Raw genomic sequence first — 27,151 nt, forward strand, 5'->3', positions numbered from 1 at the left:
ACAAAATGCAAAGCAGCAGGTGACAGACAATGACTAATTCATATATTGTGGGCGCTTATAGTGTAAATTTGGACTCATGCAATCACAGTTAAGTTATCCCCTTATGCCATCATCAGTGGTAAAAGTTAAATCTGAAAAAATTCATTATCATCATCATCATCATTTTTATCTTGTTATTGTTGTTCCTGCTTGTTGCCAGGTTTCACCACTCTTTTCAGATAGAAAAAAGAGAAATAGAGACAAAGGGAAAAACATCACTGAAGTTTCTCTAATGCAGTGGGGGTTAGACTCTAGACTGGCTCAAGTGCAGGGCAAACTGCGGACAACCATAGGTGAGTTATCTTGCCAGCTCCATTTGAGCAATTATTAATTGGACAGACATTATATGAAAAGGACTATTTTAGTTATTGATTTTACAACATGGCTTATTATAAAACAAATTGTACATTTCTCACTCAAAAAAAAGTACCTCCCTATCTTTATTTCTCTCTTTTTGGCTACTTTTCATTCTGGCAGGTCAATAAATAGTTACTGAGTGTAAACATAGCTATTTTATATTGATGGTGAAAAGCTAACTTTAAAACTGGTTTCTTGTATAGTGAGATAAATCTTGTAGATGTCCCTTGAGCATTTTTTCCACTTCTAACATTTAATAATAATGTAATGATATCCATTACATATAAATTACCATTTGCCATTAAATAACGCTAAATATGCATATAACTTCAAAATTCCCAAAACACATTTCACAGTTCTTACATCAGCTCCATTGGGGCCTTGAGGACCTCTTGGGCCTGGAGGACCAGGTGGACCCTGCAAGAAATGAATATTTAGGGTTATGAGGACCAACTAAAATGCATTTTAGTACATTATTTACTTATTTTTTTCCTCCAGGGTTATTGCTGGGGCTTGGTGCCAGCACTGCAAATCCACTGCTCCTGGAGGCTATTTTTCCCATTTTGTTGCTTTTGTTGTTGCCCTTGTGTGGTTGTTATTGTTGTTATAGCTGTTGTTGTTTGGACAGAACAGAGAGAAATCGAGAGAGGAGGGGAAGACAGAAAGGAGGAGAAAAAGATAGACACCTGCAGGCCTGTTTCACTGTTTGTGAAGCAACACTCCTTCAGGTGGGAGGCTGGGGGCTCGAACCAGGATCCTTCTACAGGTCCTTGAGCTTCGCACTATGTGCACTTAACCTGCTGCGTTACTGCTCAGCCCCCTAGTACATTCTTTTTGTATTAATAAAAATTTAAATAAATTTTGTTCAGTAAAATCACAGCAAAGTACATGGGGGTTATAAATAATTCTTTATGGATATGATATGTTAGTAAATGATTCCTTACACAAATCCGTGGCAAAATAAATACTGAAGGAAAACAGTTTGATTAAAAGTTAGAAATGTCTCTTATACTATCTGATATAATGAATTATAATAAAATATATTTTTGTCATCACTAGAGCTTCATCTTCCTGGATGACTTGTTCAGGCAGGTTTAGAGACAAAGAGATAGAGAGACAGTGAAAGAGAACACAGGAACCAGAGTTCCTTCATTGTGGTGGGGACTGGTTTGAACTTGAGTTGCACACATAGCAAAGGAGTACACTATCCAAATAACCTATTTAGCTGGCCCTAAAAATATTTTAGTTAGAACATATAGGGATGTCATAATTTAGAGGAAACAAACTGTAGCACCCAAAAATTGTGTTTTGATTAGAATTTCATAACACTGTGAAAGTAGTTTCACTTTTATTTTATTATTTAATCAGGTTTCATACACTGCATGCTAGTATATAAACAAGCTTAACTATTTTGTTGTCATCTTACAGCAAACTTTCTCTCCCCCAGTTTGCATTAAAATCACCTCTGAGGGCCAGGCGGTAGAGTGCACACATTACTATGTGGAAGGGTTAGGATTTAAACTCCTGAATTACAGTGCTTCTGGTATGCTCTTTCATTCTCTCTCTTTCTTTTGCCCATCTCTCTCAAATTCTCTTTGTATCTATCAAAGAGAGAGAGAGAGAAAGAGAAAAAAAAAGTACACTAGTAACACTGCATTCATTACACAGCCAGCAAGCCCCAGATGAATAAATAATAAATTACTTTTTCTTATAAAATACTCATAGATAAAACCCTCTAACTCAAGGTTGTGATGAAATTAGACTACAGTGAAAAACAGGTCAGAGCCATTCTATTATCATGGTTGAAAAGCTTCTCTACTACTCACTATTACAATAAATCAGGTAAATGTATTAATGATTCAGGGAGCTATAACAATCATATATAAGTAGGTGCTGCTTATTTGTCTGATGATGCTAGAAGTATAGATCATTTGTTTGAAACAGTACTATTTGCTATGACCTTCATTGCTATGTCTATTGTTAACGCTGAAAATTATTTTCATTTGAAGAAAATAAAAATCTAACAAGTATAATATGAACATATATATCCTAACAAAGTAAAAATCTGGAATGTCTTCTGAATGGAAAGAGCAAGTAGAGGTTATACGTAATGTATTCCACTACTCATTTCAATCACCTTGCCTAATTTTTTCCTTATCTAAGATACTGCTTCAAATAGACATTGATCAAATTTTCAGTTGAACAGTTGTTACACTTATATTTAATAGAAGATAACTAGAGTCAGCACATACAGATGCTGTGCATTAACTATACTAATTAAATGAGAATTTCTTTTAAATTCTGAATTTATTTAAAAAATTTGGCCTGTAGTACTTTGTTAATATTTGCAAGCTATCCAAATTTGTGTGGCAATATTCTTTACTTGTTCCAAAGCCCCCAAATTTAAGACTCATAAACATATGAAACTTGAGAGTTTATATATACCTCAAAGGTATGTATATAAGTAAAAATATAAAACATTACATAAGTCAATGGTAGTACTATTTTGAAGTGAGAAAAAGAAAAGATGAGAAATGATTAGAAAGACTTTAATGGTCACAGATGCAAATTGGTTGGGTAAAAGAAATGCCAATCTATGAAGACAACCTTTTGAACTATGTTCTTAATATTAAAAACATAATAAAAGATTAATAATGTAGAGTGACCTAATAGTCACCAAACACAAAATCTTACCATAGGACCAACATCTCCATTTTCACCTTTCTCACCAGGTGGGCCAGGCAGACCCTAACAAAATAAAAACAATGCAGTCAGTTATGTTTTAAAAAGAACCTCTGGCCAGTTTTTAATATTGGGTTGTTGGAAAAGTCATAACACATTTTTGCTTTGAAAAACATGGAAAAATATGTCATAATTTTTCCAACAACTCAGTATGATGTCAAATTAAATATAAAGTATACTAAGAACAGGGAAATTGATTTAAAAACCAATTACTTTTCAAGAATATTTGTAATACAATTTACTGAGTATATAGGACATCTGAAATAAACATTAATAAATGTTTTGCATAGTTTATTATTTGATTTAAGATACAATAATTACGTAATTTGGTGTAGGAATTTAAAAACAATTTATCATTAATACCATCTTTATGAGTAGTCCATAGTAATGTAATTGTAAAAACATTTTGAGAAATTTTGTACCAAACTAATTTAGAAAACCATAACTGAGACTTTTATAGTTAGAAACCAATTTGACAAAATCTCTGAGAACAAATATCCAAATGTATTTCCATAATTATAGAATATTCTAAACATTTGATCTATTAATCCCTCCTTAATCTTAAGAATCCGCAAACCATATAATATGTTAATTTATATGTCCTTTGTTCTCTCATTCATTTTCTTTATATTATCCTGTAATTACTTTAGGTTCTAAGTCATTGAATAAACTCATAAAGCATATTACATTCAAATTTCACCTACTTATGATTTTATCAAAAAAGTGTTCAAAATTTTTATGGTCTTCCTAAAACTTTCACACTAAACTGTTAGTACTTGCTCTTAAACGTTACAATACTTTGCTTATATTTCTTTTGTATATCTGTAATCATGAATTACTTTGCAATTGTGGTCTCCTAAGAATTCATTTAATCTCGAGCAACTAATGGGAGGTTTGGGAATAATTAGGATATCAATAAAATTTTGAATGAATCATGAATTATATAGCTTTAAGAGAGTAAATCACTGAGGCTATTTATATGTAATGAAATATTTGTTTTAAAAATACTAAGGATCAGGAGTTGGGCGGTAGTGCAGCAGGTTAAGCGCAGGTGGCGCAAAGTGCAAGGACCAGCGTAAGGATACCTGTTCGAGCCCCCAGCTCCCCACCTGCAGGGGGTTGTTTCACAAGTAGTGAAGCAGGTCTGCAAGTGTCTAGCTTTCTCTACCCCTCTCTGTCTTCCCTTCCTCTCTCCATTTCTCTCTGTCCTATAATATATATATATATGTATATATATATATGATCACTAAAACTCCCAATTATCCCAAGACAAATATTTTGAAGGAATTGTCACACAGCATTTCAAATTTTATTCTATCTACAAATTACCAAGAGGTAATGTCTAAAATTTTAAATTCCAAGGTTAAGTTCTGACATTCTAATTCAGTGATGGAGTACATTTACATTTTTAACATGCATATATATTTTATCACAGATAAAACATATATTAAGTTCATTTCATTACAATTTAGTCATCATTTCTTATAAACTCTACCTGAATAAACAATTGCATTCTTTTCTCTAGCTGTCCCCCACCATTTTATTAATGTGTGCACCTGATTTTGTAAACTCAAATTGAAAGGCATATAAATATTGGTTTATATTTTTATTCCTATAAAAATCAAGCTTTGCATAATATTTTCTTTATGCATATGGTTATTTCCAATATTGGTTAAAAAGGAAGCTCCCTACAGATGGAAATGGAACTATTTAATTCTTTTTGATGAAGTTTGATTATGGGTTGAGTTGATTAAGATAGGAATATTTTGTTATTAAAATTAATAGACCCACAATGAGTCAAGTTCTCTTGTTGCGGGGAACTAAGTGTGCTAGCACTGTAGTGTTAATCGGTTTTTATACGCCCTTTCTCCTGGGGAGGAATTTATGCATGGAGGAGTTCTTTTTAAGGTCTGTCAATTTAAAATCATTTGCCACCTAAGTAATGAGCCAAAGACTGAATTAAGACCAAAAACTCCCACTAGATATGTTTTCTTCATGCAGAGACAAATAGTAAATACAGAATTAGAAAATCAAGTCATTTAGGCAGAATATTAGATTATTATGTCAATTATAATTGCTAATCTTTATTTGGACATAAGAACTCTATTAAGAATGTAGATATAATTGTGAACACATTACTTACATCAATGTCTTTTTTTGAATTATAATTTAAAGAGTTATCTTAGGAAAATATAAGCAATTTAATGAGCTGATTTCTTGAGTCATCTCTATCAAAGAGTATATTTCTTACAATGAAGAGATGATTTATTGAATACTTTATACATATAAGCTGTGTCATCTCTGACCATAGAACTCAATTCCTAAGTTATAACTTGGTAAGATTCAGAGTAGTAAGTTAAATGAAAAAGCAGGAGAGGAGTGATAATGTATCCATTAACAATATAATTTTAATATGCCCATTCTCAGTATGCATACTTATCACATATATTGATATGCAGGCTTTTGATGGCTTATATATTATTTTCTATATTTTAACAAAATGTAAAATAAAGACTTTGTATTTTACAGGGAAAACATTTTAACATTAAAATAAAACCAGCAAATATTTTATTCAGTATTAGATAAATGTCTATTGGCTGCTATAACATTAATTTTACTGTTTACTATGCAATTTATATAACTGTCTAGTAATCATCTTAATATGAGGACCAATACTCTGTGACTTATGAAATTAAAAATAAATCTATATAAATTCAACTTCAAATTAAGTACTGCAAATTAGTGGCTATAATTAATTTCTAAGTTGCAAATGTACTATAATATTCATATGATATGAAAGTATCACTCTGAAGTTAAAATGTTAGGGAGTCACTAGATATATACATATATAATAAGTAAGTAAAATTAGAAAGTTAGCCAATCCTAAAACATGCTAGAAACAATGAATATCACATGGAATGATAAAAAAACAAAACAAAACTGCTCAGTATAGGCGATTCCTACCAGGCAATGATCTGTCTGAATCCAGAAGAAAAGTATATTTTAATCAACATTTCTTAGGCTGCAATGTATTTTAAATGAGTATTCCCTCTATAGAATGTGCTTCATAAAATGCCAATTATAATTTTAAAATAATGAATATTTTAAATGATCTATTTATTGTTAATTTGTTTACATTTATTAATGTTTGCTATTGGCAGTTTCTGCTGATACTTGCAGTTGGTTGTTTACTGTTTTTCAAGATGCTTTCGATTTTGGTTAATCATCTGAAGTACTAATTAAAATTTATTATGTTAATGCTGGCTTACAGGGATTTCTGTTTCAGAATGGGGAAACTTTCCTGCTAAGGTCCATTTGGATATTTATAGCAACACTCATGGGGCATACAAAATTATCAACAAAAAATTAGCACATATGTGTTGCTATGAAAAATAGTTCTGAGATTTATTGAATTTCAAGATCCTTCTGCAGTTGCCATAGCAGGGTCACATCAAATGATTTTGCTTCAATGCTTCCTTTCTTTCTCCTCCTGTGGCCTCAGTTTGACAGCCAATGGAGTATTATTTTCTTGTGATTATGCCTATGAAAGAAATTTCACAACACTGCAGCTCATCTTTACTCAGCATGAGAATGTAGAGAGGAAGTTCAATACCTAAAGTAACCCTAGTACATTCCACAAATAGGAATCAGGACTGATATACTTTCCAAACAATGAAGAAAGTGACAGAAAGCAATTGAATGTTATATATAAGATTTATATGAAACTATCATTATGGATGATCATTGTACTCAGCTCCTACATAGGAAAATAATGAAAACTTAACTTCCTTTACATTAAAAAGAAAGAAGAAGGTGGAAAGATAGGATTATATAGCATAGAGATCATCTTACCTGAATACCTATGGGGCCAGGAGGTCCTGGGAAACCTCTTGCTCCCTCATCACCTTTTTGTCCAAACATTCCCTGCTGACCTCTGGGACCTGGCTCACCATCACCTCCCTACAGGAGACCAATGAAAATGATCACAAACCAGAAAAACTATGGATGTAAGTCATTATGAAAACATTTTATTTTAATCAAAGTGAGTCTATTCACAAATAATCAAGCAAACAGTTGACTAAATATCTCTGTTGTCAATATGCCACTGTTTGCTAGCATTCTTTACTTTTGGAATATGACTGATTTTTATGTTTTCATGTATTCCAATTAAGTTCTCAAATGGTGAAATCTATTTTCAAATGAAGTCAAGGTAGTTGTTTATAAAGATAAGCTTGATTACTTATATTAGATAATTTGACTTTGATTCAATCTGAAACATTAAAAAATCTATCACCACACGAAATCAACTGGTTATGTGATGGTTCATAAACTTAATCAGTGAACTGTAAGGATTTAGATGTGATGAACAACGGGGAATACTCACAGCAATTCCAGGAGCACCAACCGGTCCTTGAAGACCTGGGGGACCAGGAGGACCCTGCAGTGAGATAAAAATCAGTACTTCTGAAATTGAAGCCACTAAAATCTCAACTACATTGTGCAGATAATATGGTTGATCAAAATCTACTAAACATCTTGATGTTTCTTTGTAACAGAAAGAAGTCTTTTGCCTTTAGTACAGTCAACTCTCGTTTACTTTGCTCTATGAGACTAAGATTCGGATACTTGCAATCAATTTTAAATTTTCAATTATGTAAAGCACTCTCACCTGTAATGCTATGAATATTTAAATTGGTTGAATTTTCACATTTAAAATTTCAAAACACCTTTTTGGTTTTTTTAAAGACGTGTATAAGTACAGAAAAGTATATGAAAATAATATCTATACAAAATCTTTTAATTGATAGTAAGGAACATAGGGGGATCTGTATATATAGTGATATTTGAGCACTTAGAATTTTATTTAAAAAATAAACACATGAGAATTTTCTAATATATTTGGAATAAGAAAACTGATTCTGAGCTGTAATAGGTTTCAATAGACATCAGTCTCAATGCCTAAATATTTCTCAACTGTCTTTTTTCCCCTTTTCACATAAATTTCTGGCCAAATACACTGATAGATCCCGGTACCAAAGAAAAAGAAGCAGTTATTAGATTCCACTGTCCTTTAAGTGCTACATACTGGGAAGAATATTTATAAATAAATGCTCTGAAATGGCAGCCTATGAACAATTTAGATACCTGAGTCCTTTTTAAAGTTCCACAAGATCAATTTATTTTCATAATAACACTGAAACATTGTTCTTTTATGCCACATGGACATTTGAACTAATGATGCAAGAGCAGTGAAGGGTAAAATTGCTGGTGCCTCCCACTCGTTATGTTCTCATTATGTTAGGTTTCAGTTTACTAACAACTTAAGACACTGAAAAGAGGCTTTGCTAGAATTTAAGTGACTATTGCACTGAATAGTTGCCACAGATAAAATACAGTACGATACTAAAAATATATTAAAAAAAAAACACCATGCATATAATATAGGATAAGAAAAAAATCCAAGATCAATAAAAAGTCTAGTACAATGAAAAAGAAAAAAAGACCCAAGATCAAGTAAAAGGTGTCACATGAATATTTCTTCTTAATAGGCAGGAAACTCACATTTTCTCCTTTGTCACCCTTGCTGCCTTTTTGTCCAGGTTCACCAATTTCACCCTGTATAATAAAGATTTGATTTCAAGTTTATGTCAAATACCGAGTGTACATCATCATCTTTGCATTCTTATTAAATTTAACTTTAAAGACATTGCAAGTTACTGGTTATAATTTTCAAACAGGTTCACACAACAGCTACATTCTAGTAGTGACTAATTACAGACAATGAAGCTAAACTTTAATTTGAATAATGTTGCAACATGATTTTTAATTAGCAAAACAATTTTGTCTGGACTACACTACTGATAATGGGATTACACTGATTTATATAAATACAGAGTCGGTTTTGGCACCTTAACATTCCTCTCCTTTCTAGTGAGCTTTTTTTCCCCACTCTGTTTACATCTTATACATTTTAGGCATTAGATCCTACCATACTAACTCCAAATGACTTGAGTATAGAAGATACATAAATGACACTTTTAGAAAGGCATCTTTTTTTTTTCCATTTTTATTTCTCTTTCCTGGCCTTGTTGTTTTATCATTGTGATTATTATTGTTGTTACTGATGTCATTGTTGCTGAATAGGACAGAGAGAAATGGAGAGAGGAAGGGAAGGCAGAGAGAGGGAGAGAAAGATTGAGACCTGCAGATCTGATTCACCACTTGTGAAGCGACCCCTCTGCAGGTGGGGAGCAGGGAGCTCGGACAGGGATCTTTACTCAGGTCTGGTCTTTGTGCTTGGCCTCATGTGCGTTTAACCCACTGAGCTACCGCCCGACCCTCTAGAAAGGTATCTTTTAATTTGGCATTTATATTAACATGAAAAACAAACAAACAAAAAAACCACCAACCTTGTCTCCATCTTCTCCAGGGGAACCCGCAGGTCCAGCAGGCCCTGGGAGACCCACTGGACCTTGTATTCCATCTCTTCCTGCAGGACCTTGGGGACCTTTTTCTCCCTATATTGAAAACCCAACAGAGCAATCTTAAGTAACTAGTAAGTTAGTGGTCTGTTACAATTGTTCATTATAATCACAATGAACATTCATGCTTTAACTTCCCATTCAACAAGGAAATGGTTTCATGTCCTTAAGAACCAATTTCCCAATACCCCCCTATACTTTTTCATGACTAAGAATGTTTGATTTCTAATTCTTGGCTTATAACTCAAAAATTAATTCATGTCAAAGTTAATTTTTCCTTTTATACATATATTTTATTTTCAAGGATTATATATCTATAGACCAGGTCCCCTGAGATAGAGCATATGTTCACACGTGTCCATAAACCAGGGAAAAATATATACCTGAAAGCAGAAGTACACTAGTCTGCAGAGAGTATCCCCCCAACACTTCATCTGCGCTATTCCAGCCTTTAGGTCCATGATTGTTTGGCTTTGTATGTTAACTCTCTTTTCAGCCACCAGGTTCTGGATGCCAGCATGATGCCGACCATACTTCCCTGGACTGAAGACCCCACCAGTGTGTCCTGGAGCTCCACTTTCCCAGAGACCCATCCTACTAGGGAAAGAGAGAGGCAGACTGAGAGTATGGATCGACCAGTTAACACCCATGTTCAACGGGGAAGCAATTACAAAAGCCAGACCTTCCACCTTCTGCAACCCACAAGGACCCTGGGTCCATACTCCCAGAGGAATAGAGAATGGGAAAGCTATCAGGGGAGGGGATGGGATATGGAGACTGGGTGGTGGTAATTGTGTGGAGTTGTACCCCTCTATCCTATGGTTTTGTTAATGTCTCCTTTCTTATATAAATAAAAAAAAAATACCCCTGAAAGTATAGTCTTTCTATTTTCTATATATATATATATACATATATATTTATATATATTTATTTATTCATATATATTTATTTTTTTCCAGAGCACCAATCAGCTCTGGCTTATGGTGGGTGTGTGTGTGTGTATGGGGGGGGGCTGTTGAGACTCAGACAGGCATGAGAGTCTGTTTGCATAACCATTATGCTATCTACCCTGCCCAGTCTTTCTATTTTGTTAAATAGGATACATGTTTACAAATATATATATTTTTTCTTGATCTCTCAGATGTTTTTTTGTGGATATTTCTTCAGTGCTCAACTTTGTAATATACTTATGTATGCAAATTTTTCTTTCTCCCCTTCCTTCCCCTCTCCTCCCCTACCTTTCTTTCTTCTTCTCTTCTCTCTCTTATCCCTCCTCCTCCTTAAAGCAATATTCCCTCTGGCTCATGATAGAGTGAGGGGATTAAAGCTGGGACTTTGGAGCCTCAGGCAGGAAGTCTTTTTGCATAATGATTTTTAAAAATTTATTTATTGGGGGATTAATGTTTTACATTCGACAGTAAATACAATAGTCTGTACATGAATAACATGTCTCAGTTTTCCACATAACAATACAACCCCCACTAGGTCCTCTGCCATCCTTTTCTAGGACCTGTACTCCCCCCCCATACTATCTCCCCAGCCTCCCTTTCCTATGTTTTATGTATTTTCCTGGATGTTTATATTTTATTTATTTACAGAGAAAAATTGAAAAGGAAGGGGGAAAATAGAGGCGGGAGAAACACATCTATAGCACTGTTTCACCACTGGAATCTTCCTCACTGCAGGTGAGGACAATAGATTTTTGCCCAGCTCCCTCTGAAGTTTGTGCTCAAACAGGTGCACCATCACTTGGCCCTTGATTTTTATATTTTAACTCACTAATGCTTTTTACTGATTCACAATGACAAAGTTAATAGGTTTATTTATTTTTTTGACACTGGCATTATTTTCCTGTTTGAATATTTGCTTTTTAATGGTTTTAAAGTGCCTTGATAATGAAGGCAATCTCTATTTTCCATTTTAAAAATCCATTCAGATTTTAAAATAACTTCCTAGAAATCAGTAGTTTATCAGTTTTTCACAAAATATAATCCCAATTATACTCAGTGGTTCTATCTTTTCTCCTTTTATGTAAATTGGGACTTCTGCATTTTCTTTTACCTCTTCAGATTCACCTCATTCCACACTTCCTGTTCATTTACAATTACTGAATTATCTGTTAAGTATGTGTTTACTTCAGTTTTTCTCGATCACTACCACCTTATCTGAAAAGCTAGCCCTCTTCCTCTGAACTACTGATAATCAGTTTTTCTCAAATCTATTCTTAGCTCTAATCTAATCCTGTGGCTGTCACTAGAGAGCCAATCAGATTTGATGGCAGGTTAACCTTGTCAACATTCTTCACTCAATTTACTTGTCTAGTTATCTTTTTCCTTCCAAAGATATAATCCAATAATGTGTGAGTAAACTATCACTCTCTACTTCTTACTGCCAACACCTACAAGCATGTAGTCTTTCCTTGCCTTTGATAATTTTGAACACTCCAGACCTTTCTTTCAGATTTTAAACCTGATTACATGATGATGATACTTTTGTGCTGAACACCTGCTGTTCTTTTGGTCTGGAATGTTCTTAGAAAGACCCTTTACTTAATTAACTCCTGCATATCTTTTATTTTCTACCATTAGTTACAGTCTAAATTCATCTATCTCGTAAAGTGTTCCAGCAGTACCTTTCCTTTACATTATAAACCAGAATTTACAATTATGCATGTATCTAATGATTCTTTTTTTTAAGAGTTTTTTTTTTTTGTAATTTTATTTATCTTCCCTTTTGTTGCCCTTGTTGTCTTTTTTGTTGTTGTTGTTGTTGTAGTTGATGTCGTAGTTGTTGGATAGGACAGAGAGAAATGGAGAGAGGAGGGGAAGACAGAGAGGAGGAGAGAAAGACAGACACCTGCAGATCTGCTTCACTGCCTGTGAAGCGACTCCCCTGCAGGTGGGGAGCCAGGGGCTCAAACCGGGATCCTCATGCTGGTCCTTGCGCTTAGCGCCACCTGCGCTTAACCCGCTCCGCTACCGCCCGGCTCCCCCTAATGATTCTTTACTTGTCTAATTTTCCCATCAGATAGTACCCTGGAAGGTCAGATATTGTCTGTTTTGGCATCCTAGTGTGTCCTTCTGGCCCCTGGTCCAGAGTAAGAGCACCTATTGAGTTAATTAAGAACAAAAATTATAAAATAGTCTATTTAAAATGTTGATTTGTTAATTCTAACTTATTACTTTCTTGGACTTCATGTGATCTTCTTTTTCAAAATTATGCCAAAATTAACATATAAAACATATCTCTGCAATTACCCTGGAGATATTTCCTTTAATTGACGTTTTAATTATGTCTACATTTAAAAATGTGCTGTGATATTTTCACAGTAAACTTTATTATTTTAAAATTATCTGCTGATACAGGCACTTCTCTATAATTCAGATACCAGTTAGTCTGAGTAATTTTTTACAAGAGTATCTTTACAAAAGAAAGATTCTGGTGCCAGGCAGTGATGCACATGGTTAACCAGTGGTGAAGCAAGACTGCAGGTGTCTCTCTGTCTCTTTCTCTCTGTAGCTCCCTCCCTTCTCAATTTCTCTCTGCCTATATCCAGTAATAAATAATAAAACTTTAAAAAAAAAGAAATATTCTTAACTGTTTTCATTATATTATTCATAACCTCTACCCAGAAGTCATTTCCTAATTATTTCTTCTGAGTATGATTGGTCTAGAATCTGGGAGAAAAAAAATCTTGCAACTAATCTACTCCATTTAAATCTAGATTCTCCACTTACTACTCTGCAAGACCACCGACTCTTCCTCCATTATGTATGTCTTGGTCCGAACCTATAGGACAACAGAAGCATCCATCTCTAAGCATACTTTATTTTCGTGCTTCATTTATGTTAATCCCTGACCCTTACCTTAAAATTGTTAGGACTCTCTACACATCCAGTCTTGCATTTCACTTCATTTCCATTTATATTTAGCCTACAACCATACTCTCAACTTATTTTTCCCCAAGAGAACACCTCACTTTTGGTTTGTAGTGTTGTCAGTGATTGAGCCCAGGACCTTGGGTGCCTTAGGCATGACAATCTGTCCTGCTACATAGATGGTGCAATTTCACCCCCCTCCCAATTGTTTAGTATATTCACAGAATCTGCCATTACACACTTAAAAGCCAATTTGTGCATTTATGCTGTTTTTCTTATTTTTAAATCATTTTGGGGGGGTAGTGGCTTATAGTAAAGCATTGACACATGTGTATAATTTCTCACCTACCTGTGAAAGTTCTCTGCAAAAAGCTTTCATCAACAACCTAAGCCCTTTCACATTTTATGACAGCTCTCATTCACTCTGATGAAAAAAATGATGATTATTCACTAAAAACCTGTAATTCTTACTAGAGATTTGGCATTATAATTTTATCTAATCTTCAAAAAATGTTGTGGTTATCTCACATTTTATAGGGAAAAGGAAACAGAGGTCTTGTGATGTCAAGTAATGGCTAAAAAGATAGCTCATTTGTATAGTGCCCCTGATAAGTCATGCACATCAATCAGATGTTGGCCTAGTCCCCATTTCAATGAATAAAGTGTTAATATTGTTGTATTTTCCCCTCTTTGTACATCCCTCTATCTCTGTATCTTCATATCAGAACAGAAATTTCAGATTGGTGAAGCCTCATTGACAGACAAAAAGAAAAATAAGATGTAAATAATTCAATCAAATTCATGAACATGAGAAAACCAGGCTACCAACACACTTTACCAGGCTCCAGACTGAAGCCTTAGTTTATTTTGACTCTCTTAATTTTCTCACATTTTACAGTCTTTTCTTATTATTAAGTAAATAAATGTATGTGCATTGCACTAAACAATGCATTAATTCCTACTAGTACTTTCTATCTTTCTCTCTCTCTCTCTCTCTCTAATATTTTGTTTATTTATTTATGAGAGGGATAGGAGAGAAAGAACCAGACATCACTCTGGCACATGTGCTACTGGGGATCGAACTCAGGACCTCATGCTTGAGCGTCCAATGCTTTATCCACTGCGCCACCTCCGGACCACCCTACTAGCTCTCTATGTATTTCTCATCCTTTTAGATCTTTGGTGTCTTCTACTTTGTTATTCATTAAATTCTTCATAGTGGTTTAAATTCTCATTAGTTAAATGTGCTTTTCTGTAACCTCAAAATACAAATCACAAATGGAATGACCCTGTCTCATTATTCTAATATTCCTGAAAGGTAATAGATTACAGGAAATAGGTATTTTAATTTAGAACACATGAATAATAAACAAGTAGTGAGAGAAAATGGATGGGTAATGAGAGAAGTGTATCATATATGGATCAATATGTTAAAATAAAGTCTTAATGATAAAAAGGTAAGGTATAAGCTTAAATTACACTATGTATCTTAAGACTTTTGTGTATATAAAATAACAAAAGTTATTTTTTGTTTCTTGTGGTGAGCAACTGCTTACTAAATGAGTTTATGTTTTAGTCTTGTGAATAAGAAATCATTTTATCTGAAGAAAATTATGAGTAAATCAAGTAAAGGAACAAAAAATAGAGGAAATACAGTGATAAAGAAGTGTAAGTTTAATGAATTTCATGTACTTCATGTTAATAAATAAAAATAAATATAATAAAAACATAAACCCAATAAATACAAAATAAAATAATTTGTCAGAGGATTGCCATCTCATTCACAGTAAATCAAAACTCAAAATTGCATGAGTAGAGCAATCTCTTCCTGAGTTTCATTTGCAGACTATAGAAATGATTGGAAGTGAAGTTACATTACAAAACATGAGAAAAGTTCAGTTTTTCTAATATGAAGCAGCAAGATATAGTTTTTATTCAAAACTCTAATTATATTTTTTAAAAAGAGAAAAATCAGAGGTATTTTACATTAATAATATTTAACTCCCTCACAGGTATAGGGATTTATAAAGTATGGAAAACGTCATCTCGTTTAATTAGAATTGAAATTTCCTCTACTATAAATATAAAGAGAGGTATGTTTATATGCTAGGCACATATGCAGACAGAATGAAGTGGAGTATGAAGAGGTAATATCGTTGAGTAAAAAGTAATAACTTCTGCAGAATGGCAATAAAATACATATTATTATTGAAATTACTTACAGGAGCACCTTTTTCTCCAGCTGGACCAGGAGGACCCTGGGGTCCAGGACGCCCTGGCAAACCAATTGGGCCAGCAGTGCCTGCTGATCCACGTTCTCCAGGTGAGCCCTGGTACATAAGTAAAGAAGTATTTGGTTAAAAATAATACAGGCATAGGAATCACTTCCTGAGTGATAAAATTGTAGTCCCATAAATAATATTGAAGTCATTTTTAGTTAATTTTAAGATAGAAAATAAAGACATTTGTACTTAATATTGATTTCTAGACTCAATATTAAACATAAACATTGATGTTAGGAAATGATAAAAACACTTCAAAAATATTTATATCCTTTTAAAGACGTTATCTACTTTCATTGAACTGTTCACAATTACAATAAAATGTAATAAAAAATGTAAACTCACTAAATCACTTTATATTCCATTTCTCCCTGCATTATTTGGATTTACAGAATATAATTTCTATTTGCATTTCTCAAAGTGATTACTAGACTTCATGCTAAACTAGCTGAATCACAGTTACAAAATTTAAAAATAAGTTTAGTAATTGTCATTTCACTAGGCCACAAATATGTGGCTGTGTGTACATTTACTTAAAGTTTAGTAATAACCATTATTCCAGACTTTGAACTGTTCCTAAGAATATAAGTACTCAAGTTAATTTTCAAGTCCTAAGCATTTTATTATAAACATTGAAAAAAACGTTACAAAAAACCATCTTGTCAGTGTTTACAGATATAGCCAATTGAGTTTCAAGAGAAATGCTATGTATCTTTAAATCATTTTCTTTAAAAACAACTACTGTGTAAATTTTTAAGAATATTTTAAAATTGTGTCTATTGGGTAGAAACAGAGTGAGGAAAAAGAGGGAGAAAAACAGAGTGACACCTGCAGCACTGCCTCACTACTTGCAAAGCTTTCCCCCTGCAGGTGGGGACCAGGGGCTTAAGCTTGGTCTTTGAGCATCGTCACATACATGTGTGATTAACCAAGTGCTCCATTGGCCACACTAAGTTTTTACTTTAAAAATTTTTTTAAATTATTTTTATTTATTTAGTGGCTAGAGACAGCCAGAAATAGAGAGGATGGGGGAAATAGACAGGGAGAGAAACAGAGAGACACCTGAAACCTTGCACTACCACTCACAAAGCTTTTCCCCTGTAGGTGAGGACCAGGGGTTTGAACCCAGGTCCTTGCATACTGTAACATGTGTGCTTAACCAGGTGTGCCACCACCTGGCCCCCTTCTTCTTTCTTTCTTTTTTAGAATGATGGAAGGGTCAATGGGATAGCCCAGCATTACAGCACAGGATCAGCAATCTGGAGGTCAAAGAGACCCCAGGTCAAAAACGTCAGCAACAGCAACACTGTATGTGGTCTTTTTATTTCTCTGTTTGAATGCAAAAATAGTATGGAAGTAGTGAATGTGCAAATGTGAGAAATCCTGGCACCATAAAAATTAAACAACAACAACAAATTCATCTTCAAAGTGTAAAGTACTTAAAAACAATTGATGTGAATGCTTTCTTCATATTGCTGTATTGATAATAAGAAATCACTCTTTAAAGCAATAATAAAGCAAATGAAACATTTTACTCAGCTATATAAAACCCAGTGTAATTTATTTACCATTCCTAGTAATACTAAATAAACAACTATGTTGCTTTTAGAAATTTATTCTGAGATAGCTAAGTTAGATGATATGATGTATAACTTTATTCCATTTAACTAAATATGGAATGCTAGGAAATGTAATTACTAGTAGCTTCTGTAATAATTTAAATGTTTAGGTAATAATGTAACTTTAAAACTTAAAATAAATAATTTATATAGAAGTTGGAAAATATAATACTTTAATATTTCATTTTTAACAATATACTTTATAATTAAAAATCATTGTACTATGCAAATATGAATTTCTGACTTTGTTCTAATATTGTTAGAAAATTAATCACACATGAACATAAAAACAATAACAATGATGACAATAGAGACCGAGGCAGTGCTACACCCAGTGGAACGATCATATTATCAATCATGCTAACCTGGGCTCAAGCTCTAAATTCCTACATGAGAGGGGGGTGGTGGGGGAGGAGAAGTTTTTGAGTGGTAGAGCAGTGCTTAAATGACTCTACTCTCTGTATATCTCTCCTTTTCTACTTCTGTCTCTATCAGAAAATATAGAAAGAGAAGGAAAAAGTGGCATCATTATGCACTTTCCAAATCCCAGCAATAACCTTTATTACAAGGACAACAAAAGAGGAAATAAATATTTAAAATACAGCCACTTAAGGCCACTTCCACCAAAACAGGTTCATAGTGAACGACAATAGTGAAAAACAAAATTAGAAAGAGGAATTGATGGCAAATGTAATGTCTCTTATTCAAACATTTACACACTTAAGCCATTTATTAATTTATCTGAGTTTTTAATTTTATTTATTTTGCCACCAGCGTTTTTTACTGGGACTCAGTGCCTACACAATTCCACTGCATCCGGCAGCCATATATATTTTTTTCTTTTTGATAGATGTTTTTAGAGACAAAATATTATTTTACAAGAAGAAATAGAAGGAGAGAGAGGAAGAGAAAAAAGAGACACTACAGCATGGCTCTAACATTTGTGAAGCTTCCTTTCTGCAGACTTTCCAATGTGGTATTCCAGGGCTAAAACCGGGGTCCTTACACGTGCTAGCACAAATGCACTACCAAGTGAGTCATCTGCTGGCCCCCTTATTTTTCTTTCAATATATAAGCACTTTTTTTCAGTTTTGAGAACCGTTTAAAATCATTCGTCACTACAGGGTTTCTTTCCGTCATGTTCCCTCACTGATTTCTTTTAAATAATTTTATTTAGAGGTTAATGCCTTATAATAAAGTTGTTGACACAAGGGCACCCATGATAAGTGACTGCAGAACACTCTCATCCCAAACTTAGGTCCATTATTACCATCATGCCCCAGGACCCATTACCCTATCTACTTTCTCCTTCCCCTTCTCCCCTAGAGTCCTTTGGTTTGGTGCAGTACAACACTTTCAGTCTAACTTTCACTCTATCCTTGTTTCATAAGTTCTAACTATAAGTTAGTTCTTTGGGCACTTTATGATTTTAAAAGCTGTAAATTTTTTTTTACATATGAAGAACTGTTACAAATTGGATTAGTGCATCTTTCTGATGGAGAACTAGTTATGTATCTGGATATAGTATGATAATTTTTCCTTCTGAAATGTCTTACTATCTAGTTAATACAATAATGCTTGCTTTTTAAACTCTGAATTTTTTATCACACCTACTTCTGACTTGAAAGATTTTAAATATTTTCTTGTACTATTAAAATTCCAGTCACACTTGAGGTCCAAGTATACAACACTTTTCAAAAAGTTGTACTGTCTTGATAATATAAAGCATGAGTCATCTTGAGTTAATCTTTACTTAATATACTACAGTAATTTACTTTTTCTACCATATTTTTCTAAATGAATTAACACAGTACTTGGCATATAAAAAATATGCCTTGGCCGATCCAAAGGAAAAAAAAAAGGCAAATATGTACAAATATAGACAGATAGTTATATAACTAATAGTCAACTCTTATCTGCAACCTTGAGAGAATTACCGCAGTTTCAATGGAGGGAATGGGGACACAGAACTCTGGTTGTGGTAATGGTGCAGAATTATAACCATGTTATATTACAATTATATAAATCAATATTATATTCCTAATAAAATTTAAAATTAAATTAATCATCACACTAAGAAAAAATTTACTTTATAAATGCCCTCTTTGCTTGCTATATTTCCAGGTCATAAGATATTTTTGTATGCACTAGGTAGTATAAACAATATTAAATGTAAAAACTGAAAATTAAGGTATTCATTTGTGTGGTTTGAATTCTGTACTATTTCTATCATTAATGAGGCTATAACTTTGTCTATAAAGTACATGCACATAGTTGGAATGATAAATTAGTGTTTTGCAGCAGAAAATTGAGAAAAATTTTACACATGTATCAAAACTTTAATTACCGTAAACTATTAATCCCTCCAATAATAAAAAAGGAAAAAATATTTCAAAAAACAGGGTTTTAAGTGTATATATTTTGTAATACAAAACTTAACTATTTTAATTTCTTCCTTGGAGCAGTCATAAGATTACATTTCAAATTGCCATCTTGCGTGTACAAACTGCTTTAAAGTTAATAATAAATCACATTACTTTCCTGTAGTTAAAATATTACTCATGATCTTGTCACAAATCATTAATTTAGCAACAGCAGAAGTAAACAAGAAGTAGATTTTTTTTCTATATACATTTAAGCCCTAAAGTATAGTTGCAATTTCCTTTTTCATTAGGTTTTCAAATACCTATACGGCTAGATATTTTTAATAACAGGATGCTCTCAGGATTTTACTTTAAACGTTTATAAATGAAAGATGAAAATCTCTGGTGATATCTACCGATTAAGCAAATGTTATTACAAACTTGCAAATTTGATTTAGACGTTCCCAGACCAGCTTTTAAAGGAATAAGACTTATGAATTCTTTAATCCCAACTATATCACTGGAGAGCTCTTCTTTGAAAGAAAAATGAAAATTTAAACTCGATATTACACTTTCAACAAAAATATAGTGAGACTCTACTCTCTTGTGACACTGACTGTATATCCAGAATGCATTTAAGTATGTGTCAGCCCTTGAGAAAATTATATTGCAGACACATATTTTCCATAAAAGGTAAATATTTATACTGAAATTATGGCACTGTTGTATTACTAGTTATAGTAAAACACACAGAGAACTTTATAGTTGCTAGATAAATAATTTCATATAAAGCAAATACTAAAGGGTTTAAATGGATGATGATTAGCTCCACAGATGTAGGATTTTTGCTTGTCTTTTATATTGATATCCAGTATGTTTACTGACAAACACAGCAGATTCTAAATACATGTGTTGGTGGAGTGTTTTCTTTTGCCTTCAAACACTGAATTCTACTTGCTTATCATTGTGAGTGAATTCACCAAGTCCTCTATCATTCATTTTCCTTGTCAAAATAAGAAGATAAATGGATATTCATCAGATTTCCCTAATGTTTAATGTACTGACATATCTAAAGTTTTTTGAACAATGTCTTCAACTCAGACTGAAAAATGCCTAGACTGATAATAAAAACAACTTTGTTTCAAAAAGATAAACAATCTCAAACAACTGTAGGAAGGGTAAATTTTATAAGCAAAACCGAGGTCTAGAAGGTTCAATGATGGGGAGAAAATTATATGGTTAAAATGATATATTTTCCCCAAAAATAAGTATCTTTCATGTCAATGTAAATTGAATACTCATTTAACTAAAGCAGATGAACAGTTTCCAGATCAGAAGTAAACTAGGGAGTCAGGTGGCTTAAGCGCACCTAGTGCCAAGCACAAGGATCAGCGTAAGTATCCCGGTTCGAGTCCCTGGCTCCCCACCTGCAGTGGAGTTGCTTCACAGGCAGTGAGGCAGGTCTGCAGGTGTCTATCTTTCTCTCCCCCCACTGTCTTCCCCTCCTCTCACCATTTCTCTCTGTCCTATCCAGCAACAACGGCGTCAATAATAACTACAACAATACAACAAGGGCAACAAAAGGGAATAAATAAATACTAAAAAAAAAAAAGAAGTACTTAACTGGAAAATTTGCACAGAGAAAGAAAGTAAGCCATACAGACATATCATTCCCCTAATATGTAATTAAAAGATCAATCATATGTGGCAAATAAAATGTTTTCTAAAGGTAATGAGTTGAACTATATGAGTTATCATCATGATAGCATGATGTATTATACTGTTTTCATGCTAAATCTTAAACCAAAAGTCTAATTTTGAAAATGTAAGCAGAAAGGTGAACTTCTACTTGCTTAACACACACACACACACACACACACACACACACACACACACACACACATTTAAATATATTGGCAGAGTAATTCACTTAGGAGTGTGTCTGCTTGGCCATGTGCATAACTCTGGTGTGAGACTAGTCCCTATCACATAAGGAAGCTTCAGTGTGGTGATGTCTTTCCCTCTCTCTCCATCACTGTCTGTCTGAAAATGTTGGCCCAGAGCACTGAAGTCCTAGTTATGACAAATTTTATCAATATATGAAAATACATTTCTCTATTTGTTATTTTTTAAAACTTTGCTAGTTTTATCCCCTTCTGCAGTTACTTCTAAAACTTAAAAAATACTAAAGAAACAAGTAACCAAAATACATCTATAGTCTGAAGCAATAGAAACAGGGACTATTTAACTCTTCACATGAAAGAGAACATTTCATTTTCTCCAACATTTTTACTTGATGTTTTACATACTGAGAAGTATGTGCAAAACAAATGGAAGTGGGAAATAGAGACATCAACTCCCAGTCACTCTGTTAAAAGACAGTCCCGTAGAAGAGAAACATAAATATAAAAAAATCATATGGACTAGAGTGATAAAAGTGGAATGTTAATAATATTTGCTTCTTTCATTTAAAAATTTTTAATGTCTATTTATTTGATAGAGACAGATATAGAGACCAAAAGGGGAGATAGAGAAGGAGGGGGCAGGTGGTGGTGCACCTGATTAAGTGCATACATTACAGTGCTCAAGGATCCAGGTTCAAGCCCCTGGTCTCCACCTGCAAGGCGGAAGCTTCACAAGTGGTGAAACAGGGCTGCAGGTGTGTCTCTCTGTCTCTCTCCATCTCCCTTCCTTTCTCAGTTTCTCTCTGTCTCTATCTAATAAGTAAATAAATAAATAAAATATTTTAAAAAAGAGGAGAGAGAGGAGGGAAGGGTGGCAGGAGGGAGGGAAGGAGAGAGAGAGAGAGAGAGCGAGCTAGTTACCTGCAGCACTGCTTCACCACTTGTGAAGCTTTCCCACCTGCAAGTGGGAACTTAGGGCTAGATGCCAATCCTAGGGGATGATCACAGGCTTGCTCTATTCTTTGGCCCTTATGCCTCTTTCTTTTTAAGAGCAATTTGACCTTCATGACAAAGTTAGTTTGAGTTATTTCTGACTTTCCAGATTTATCTTTAAGACTGGATCAGCTGAGACACACAGCTATGGAGCACTATTAAAATTGAAAGCAAAAATGTGAAGGAAGAAATTCAAGCTGTACAATATGTCAATCTTATTATTGATCCCTAGCACTATCTCTATACTTTGTTTATCCCTAGTGGTGAATTAAAATAGCTTTCTGAAGGGATAGAGAACTTGATTTGCTATCCAGGGGACCCAGGTTCAAGCCCACCCCTACTATATAGAAGAAGCTTTGGTGCTGTTGTGTCTTTTCCTTTCTATATCTCTTTCTATCTGAAAAATGTTTGGCAGCAATGACAAACAAGGAAACAAGCAAACAAGCATAGCACATTGCAATCTACCTGGTTTCCAGTAGAGAAAATGTGCTTAAAAGTATAATATAGGACCTAGTTAGTCAGTGGGTATAATCCTTCTAAAGAGTTATCTGTTTTGTTGTTTGAGAAAAGCAAAGTGAAAAAGAAAAACTAGTGGAAAAAAAACCAAGGTTCTTGAAACTAACATCTAGAAAAAATAAAAGTGAGAAAATATAATAAAAAGATGAATACAATGAAAAGTCAACAACATAAAATAACAGACTATAAAGAAGAGAATCAGAATTATTAGGGGACTGTTATGAAACAGGAGTCTCAAGTAAGGGATTAAAATTTTAAAAATTATATTTACTGCATAATTATGAAATATCAGAATTTGCCTGAATATATGTCTAATTCCTTCTCATATGCTTTCTCCACATCAACTCTCATAACTTGCCCAGGGGAAAAAATGTAAGAATAGAAAGCTTAAGCTAAATACATTAGCATCATTATAACCTTATTTTCAAAGAAATAGCTATTGATAATGAGTGGTTCCAGATTAAAAACAAAATATACCAGGGAGAAGTTACTTAAGAAATACATTTTCCTTGATTTTGTTCCATAAGCATGGTCGATGCAATCTGCAAATATGTTTTGTAATGAAAAGATTGTATGTTTATCTTAATATGACATGTTTACTCAGTTTATGTTCAACTTGTGAGAAAAATCCTGCCCTGCCTTCCATCTCTTTTTGCTGCTGCCTATCCACTTAGTAAAGAAACATTTCTTTAATATTTATTTATTTATTTATTCCCTTTTGTTGCCCTTTTTCTCTATTGTTGCAGTTTTATTGATGCCGTTGTTGGATAGGACAGAGAGAAATCGAGAGAGGAGAGGAAGGCAGAGAGGGTGAGAGAAAGATAGACACCTGCAGACCTACTTCTCGAACCAGTATCCTTATATCTGTCCTTGTACTTTATGCCATGTGGCTTAACCTGCTGTGCTATCGCTTGGCCCCCCTATATAATTCTTTTTTAAAAGTCCAAGTTCAGCATATTCCATTGGTAATACTAATATTTTCCATTAGTAATAATAATAATAATTTTCCTTTTCATCTTGTCTTTGTGCTCTTTCACTATATCACTTAGTTGTCATGTTATTTCATATATATCTTTCTTGGTGAACAATAGCTTCTTTGCAAGAAATGCCTATTTCACAAATCTTTTTATATAGGAAAAAGGCTAGTCCATCACTCCACTGGAGCACAGAACCCAGTGCTTCTCACATGCAATTCTAACCCATTGAGACACCTCTTCAGCAGTTTACATGTACTCTCTTTCTTATAGTAAGTTCTATTTGAAAAGACGAAACAGCCATATAACAAAAGCAATTCCTTATTATTTTCCATTTTTAATTCTATTTCTGTAAACAAAAATCAGAAATCAGTTTTAAAGTTCATAATTCTACAATTTTTGGACAAAATTGGCTCCAAAGAGTAAGAAAATGGAGAGAAGTCATCATTAAGCAAGGAAACAAGACATTAAGAAAAGCCAAGAATCAGTTAAGCAAATATTTTGAGGTGGAATGAATATGACTTGAATATATCAGACAGAGTCAAAGGCAATTTTGAAATGTTTTTGATTCTTGAAATAAACTAAATTGAGAAGAAGTAAATAAAGCTGTCTTGGTAAACTTTCCGAGTCAATTAAGAGTCAAGATGACTCTAGTAAACTGAAGGCTATTCAATTGATTTCTGAGGAGAAGGTAGATTGATTAGATAGAATTGGTTTTATCTTATTTATCTCAATTCTTTTAATGTTGTATTGAATAAAATTCATCAGGAAAATATATAAAATTCATCATCTATTCATGCTTAGAGATTTATACAAACACTAAAAAATACAAGATTTATCAAATATCAAAACTTAGACAGATGATGATTTATTTCCTCAGTTATTGCAAGGGACAATGGAGTCTTCTTTCACCTTTTAGCAGCAGTGCAGGACGAAATTTTGCTAATCTTCTACGCTCTTTTCTGTTTCTGCACTCACTGAGACATACAATTAGTAGAAACTAGACATTGACTGATTTGATTGACATGTTTATTTTCTCCTGCACACACAGTGGGATCACAGCATGAAACTAATGCAGGAGGAGCTATAATTTGCGAGCATGGATAGCATGGCTATTTATTATAATCATACTTACAATTGGACCTGGTGGGCCCTGGGGACCTTCCCCTCCTTTTAGTCCAGGTGCACCCTGGGGAGTAAAAAACAAAGGAAATGAAAAGCGGAACAGAAGTTGAGTGATAAATACATATTGGTATATACTGTAATAATGTATACGCTTATACATTTCTCCTTAAAATACTTTTATTCATTTTTTTAAATGAGTAAGAGATACAGAGAAAATGGACACAGGGAGAAAGATCAGACACTACTCAGCCCTGGTTTATGGTGGGGTTGAGGATTGAACCTGAAACCCCAGGGCCTCAGGCATGAATGTCTTTTGCATAACTACTATATGGTCTCCCCTGCCCTTTCACATTTCTCCTTAATTACTCATGAACTTTTACATTGTTTAGACCTGAGAAAAATGATCTACTTCGTTTATTATACCTGAGCTCCAGGAAGACCTCTTTCACCTGGGAAACCACGAAGTCCAGCGGGTCCATCTTTCCCTGAGATCCCTTGAGGGCCTGGGTCACCCTAAAGAATACAATATGTGGATGCATATTATTATGTATTTTTTTATTTTTTAAAGACTTATTTATTTATGAGAAAAATAGGAGGAGAGAGAAAGAAGCAGATATCACTCTGGCACATGTGCTGCCGGGATTGTACTACGGGCCTCAAGCTTGAGAGTGCAAAGTTTTATCACTGCACCACCTCCTGGATCACCGTGGATACATATTATAGAAAGAAGTTTCTATACATGCCTACAAACAATATTAAAATGACATCAAACTTCATGCTATTAAATCCTAATACAATATTGTGTGGGTGGGTGCTATTAAAATTAACACATAGACATATTTTTTATTCCAGTAGATCTGGAGGGCTCATGCATTAGTTACTAACCACTCTAGTCAATTTTTTTTCTTTCACTGAAATAGAGAAACAGAGATGTGGATACACCAAAGCACCAGAGTTTCTTCCATTGTTGTTGGAGCTTCCACGAGGTGCTAGCAAGCATCTGACTTACACACTTAACAATCCAGCCACCCTACTTGGTGAACTATCTCTCCAGCTCTTCTGCTGCTGCTGCTGCTGCTATGCGCGCGCGCACACACACACACACACACACACACACACACACACACACACTATTTTATTTAGTTATTTAATGAGAGAGCTAGAGAGACACCACAGCACTGCTCACTTCCTGCTTACTGTGGTGCTGGGATTGAACCTGGGAGTTCAGAGCTTATGAATGAATGCCTTGTGCATAACCATTATGCTATCTCCCAGTCCCTACTCCTTATATTTTTTGAAGTGCATATAAATGCCTTCATTTCAATTTCTGGATGTCTCTATCCAGTAAATAAGTAATCATATTAATTTTTTTTAAGAAAGAGAATTCCTTGAGCATGTTGTACCTTTGCACCCTCTTTTCCTGCAGCACCAGGAAGACCTTGTTCTCCAGGAGGTCCAGGAGGGCCAGGATGTCCTCGTTCACCTATAGGACCGGTTTCACCAGTTGGTCCCTAAATAAGATAAACAAAAACCTCACTAGACTGTTCTTTAATTTTTGATAGAGAACACAAAACCAAAATGAATATTACTTGCTTTAACAAAAGTGTATTTATTCTCATTCATATTCTTGATGTCCAACACAGTACTTCATATAAAGTAATGAAAGGAGGTAGACATGTGTGTAATTCTGGCTAGAGTCTGAGTGCATGAGGGGGTACTTCACATACTTAAAGTAAAAAGAAATGTTTCCGTTGTTCCTAACAGAAGTGCTTCTGAGTGTGACAAGTCCAAGGATTGTTAAAAACAATTGAAAAACATGTATTTTTAAATTATACTTTTGTCTCAGTCTCTCTTAGATAGGATGTCAAATGAGCTTA

The 27,151-nt window shown here is 33.9% G+C and overlaps 1 protein-coding gene across 2 annotated transcripts in view; it reads right to left on the minus strand.

Moving 5' to 3' along the window:
- Positions 1–27,151, minus strand: part of COL11A1 (collagen type XI alpha 1 chain) — a 188,587-nt gene that overhangs the window by 38,991 nt on the left and 122,445 nt on the right. For both annotated transcript variants that reach the window (XM_007532663.2, XM_007532666.2), the window contains exons 39-48: positions 26,678–26,785; positions 25,698–25,787; positions 25,285–25,338; positions 15,721–15,828; positions 9,549–9,656; positions 8,701–8,754; positions 7,523–7,576; positions 6,991–7,098; positions 3,091–3,144; positions 760–813 (exon numbers count right to left, since the gene is read on the minus strand). In XM_007532663.2, coding sequence (XP_007532725.2) covers positions 760–813; positions 3,091–3,144; positions 6,991–7,098; positions 7,523–7,576; positions 8,701–8,754; positions 9,549–9,656; positions 15,721–15,828; positions 25,285–25,338; positions 25,698–25,787; positions 26,678–26,785 — 792 coding nt within the window. The remainder of the gene's footprint in view (positions 1–759; positions 814–3,090; positions 3,145–6,990; positions 7,099–7,522; positions 7,577–8,700; positions 8,755–9,548; positions 9,657–15,720; positions 15,829–25,284; positions 25,339–25,697; positions 25,788–26,677; positions 26,786–27,151) is intronic.

This window comes from Erinaceus europaeus, chromosome 11 (genome assembly GCF_950295315.1).
Source record: "Erinaceus europaeus chromosome 11, mEriEur2.1, whole genome shotgun sequence".
NCBI classification, from domain to species: domain Eukaryota; kingdom Metazoa; phylum Chordata; class Mammalia; order Eulipotyphla; family Erinaceidae; genus Erinaceus; species Erinaceus europaeus.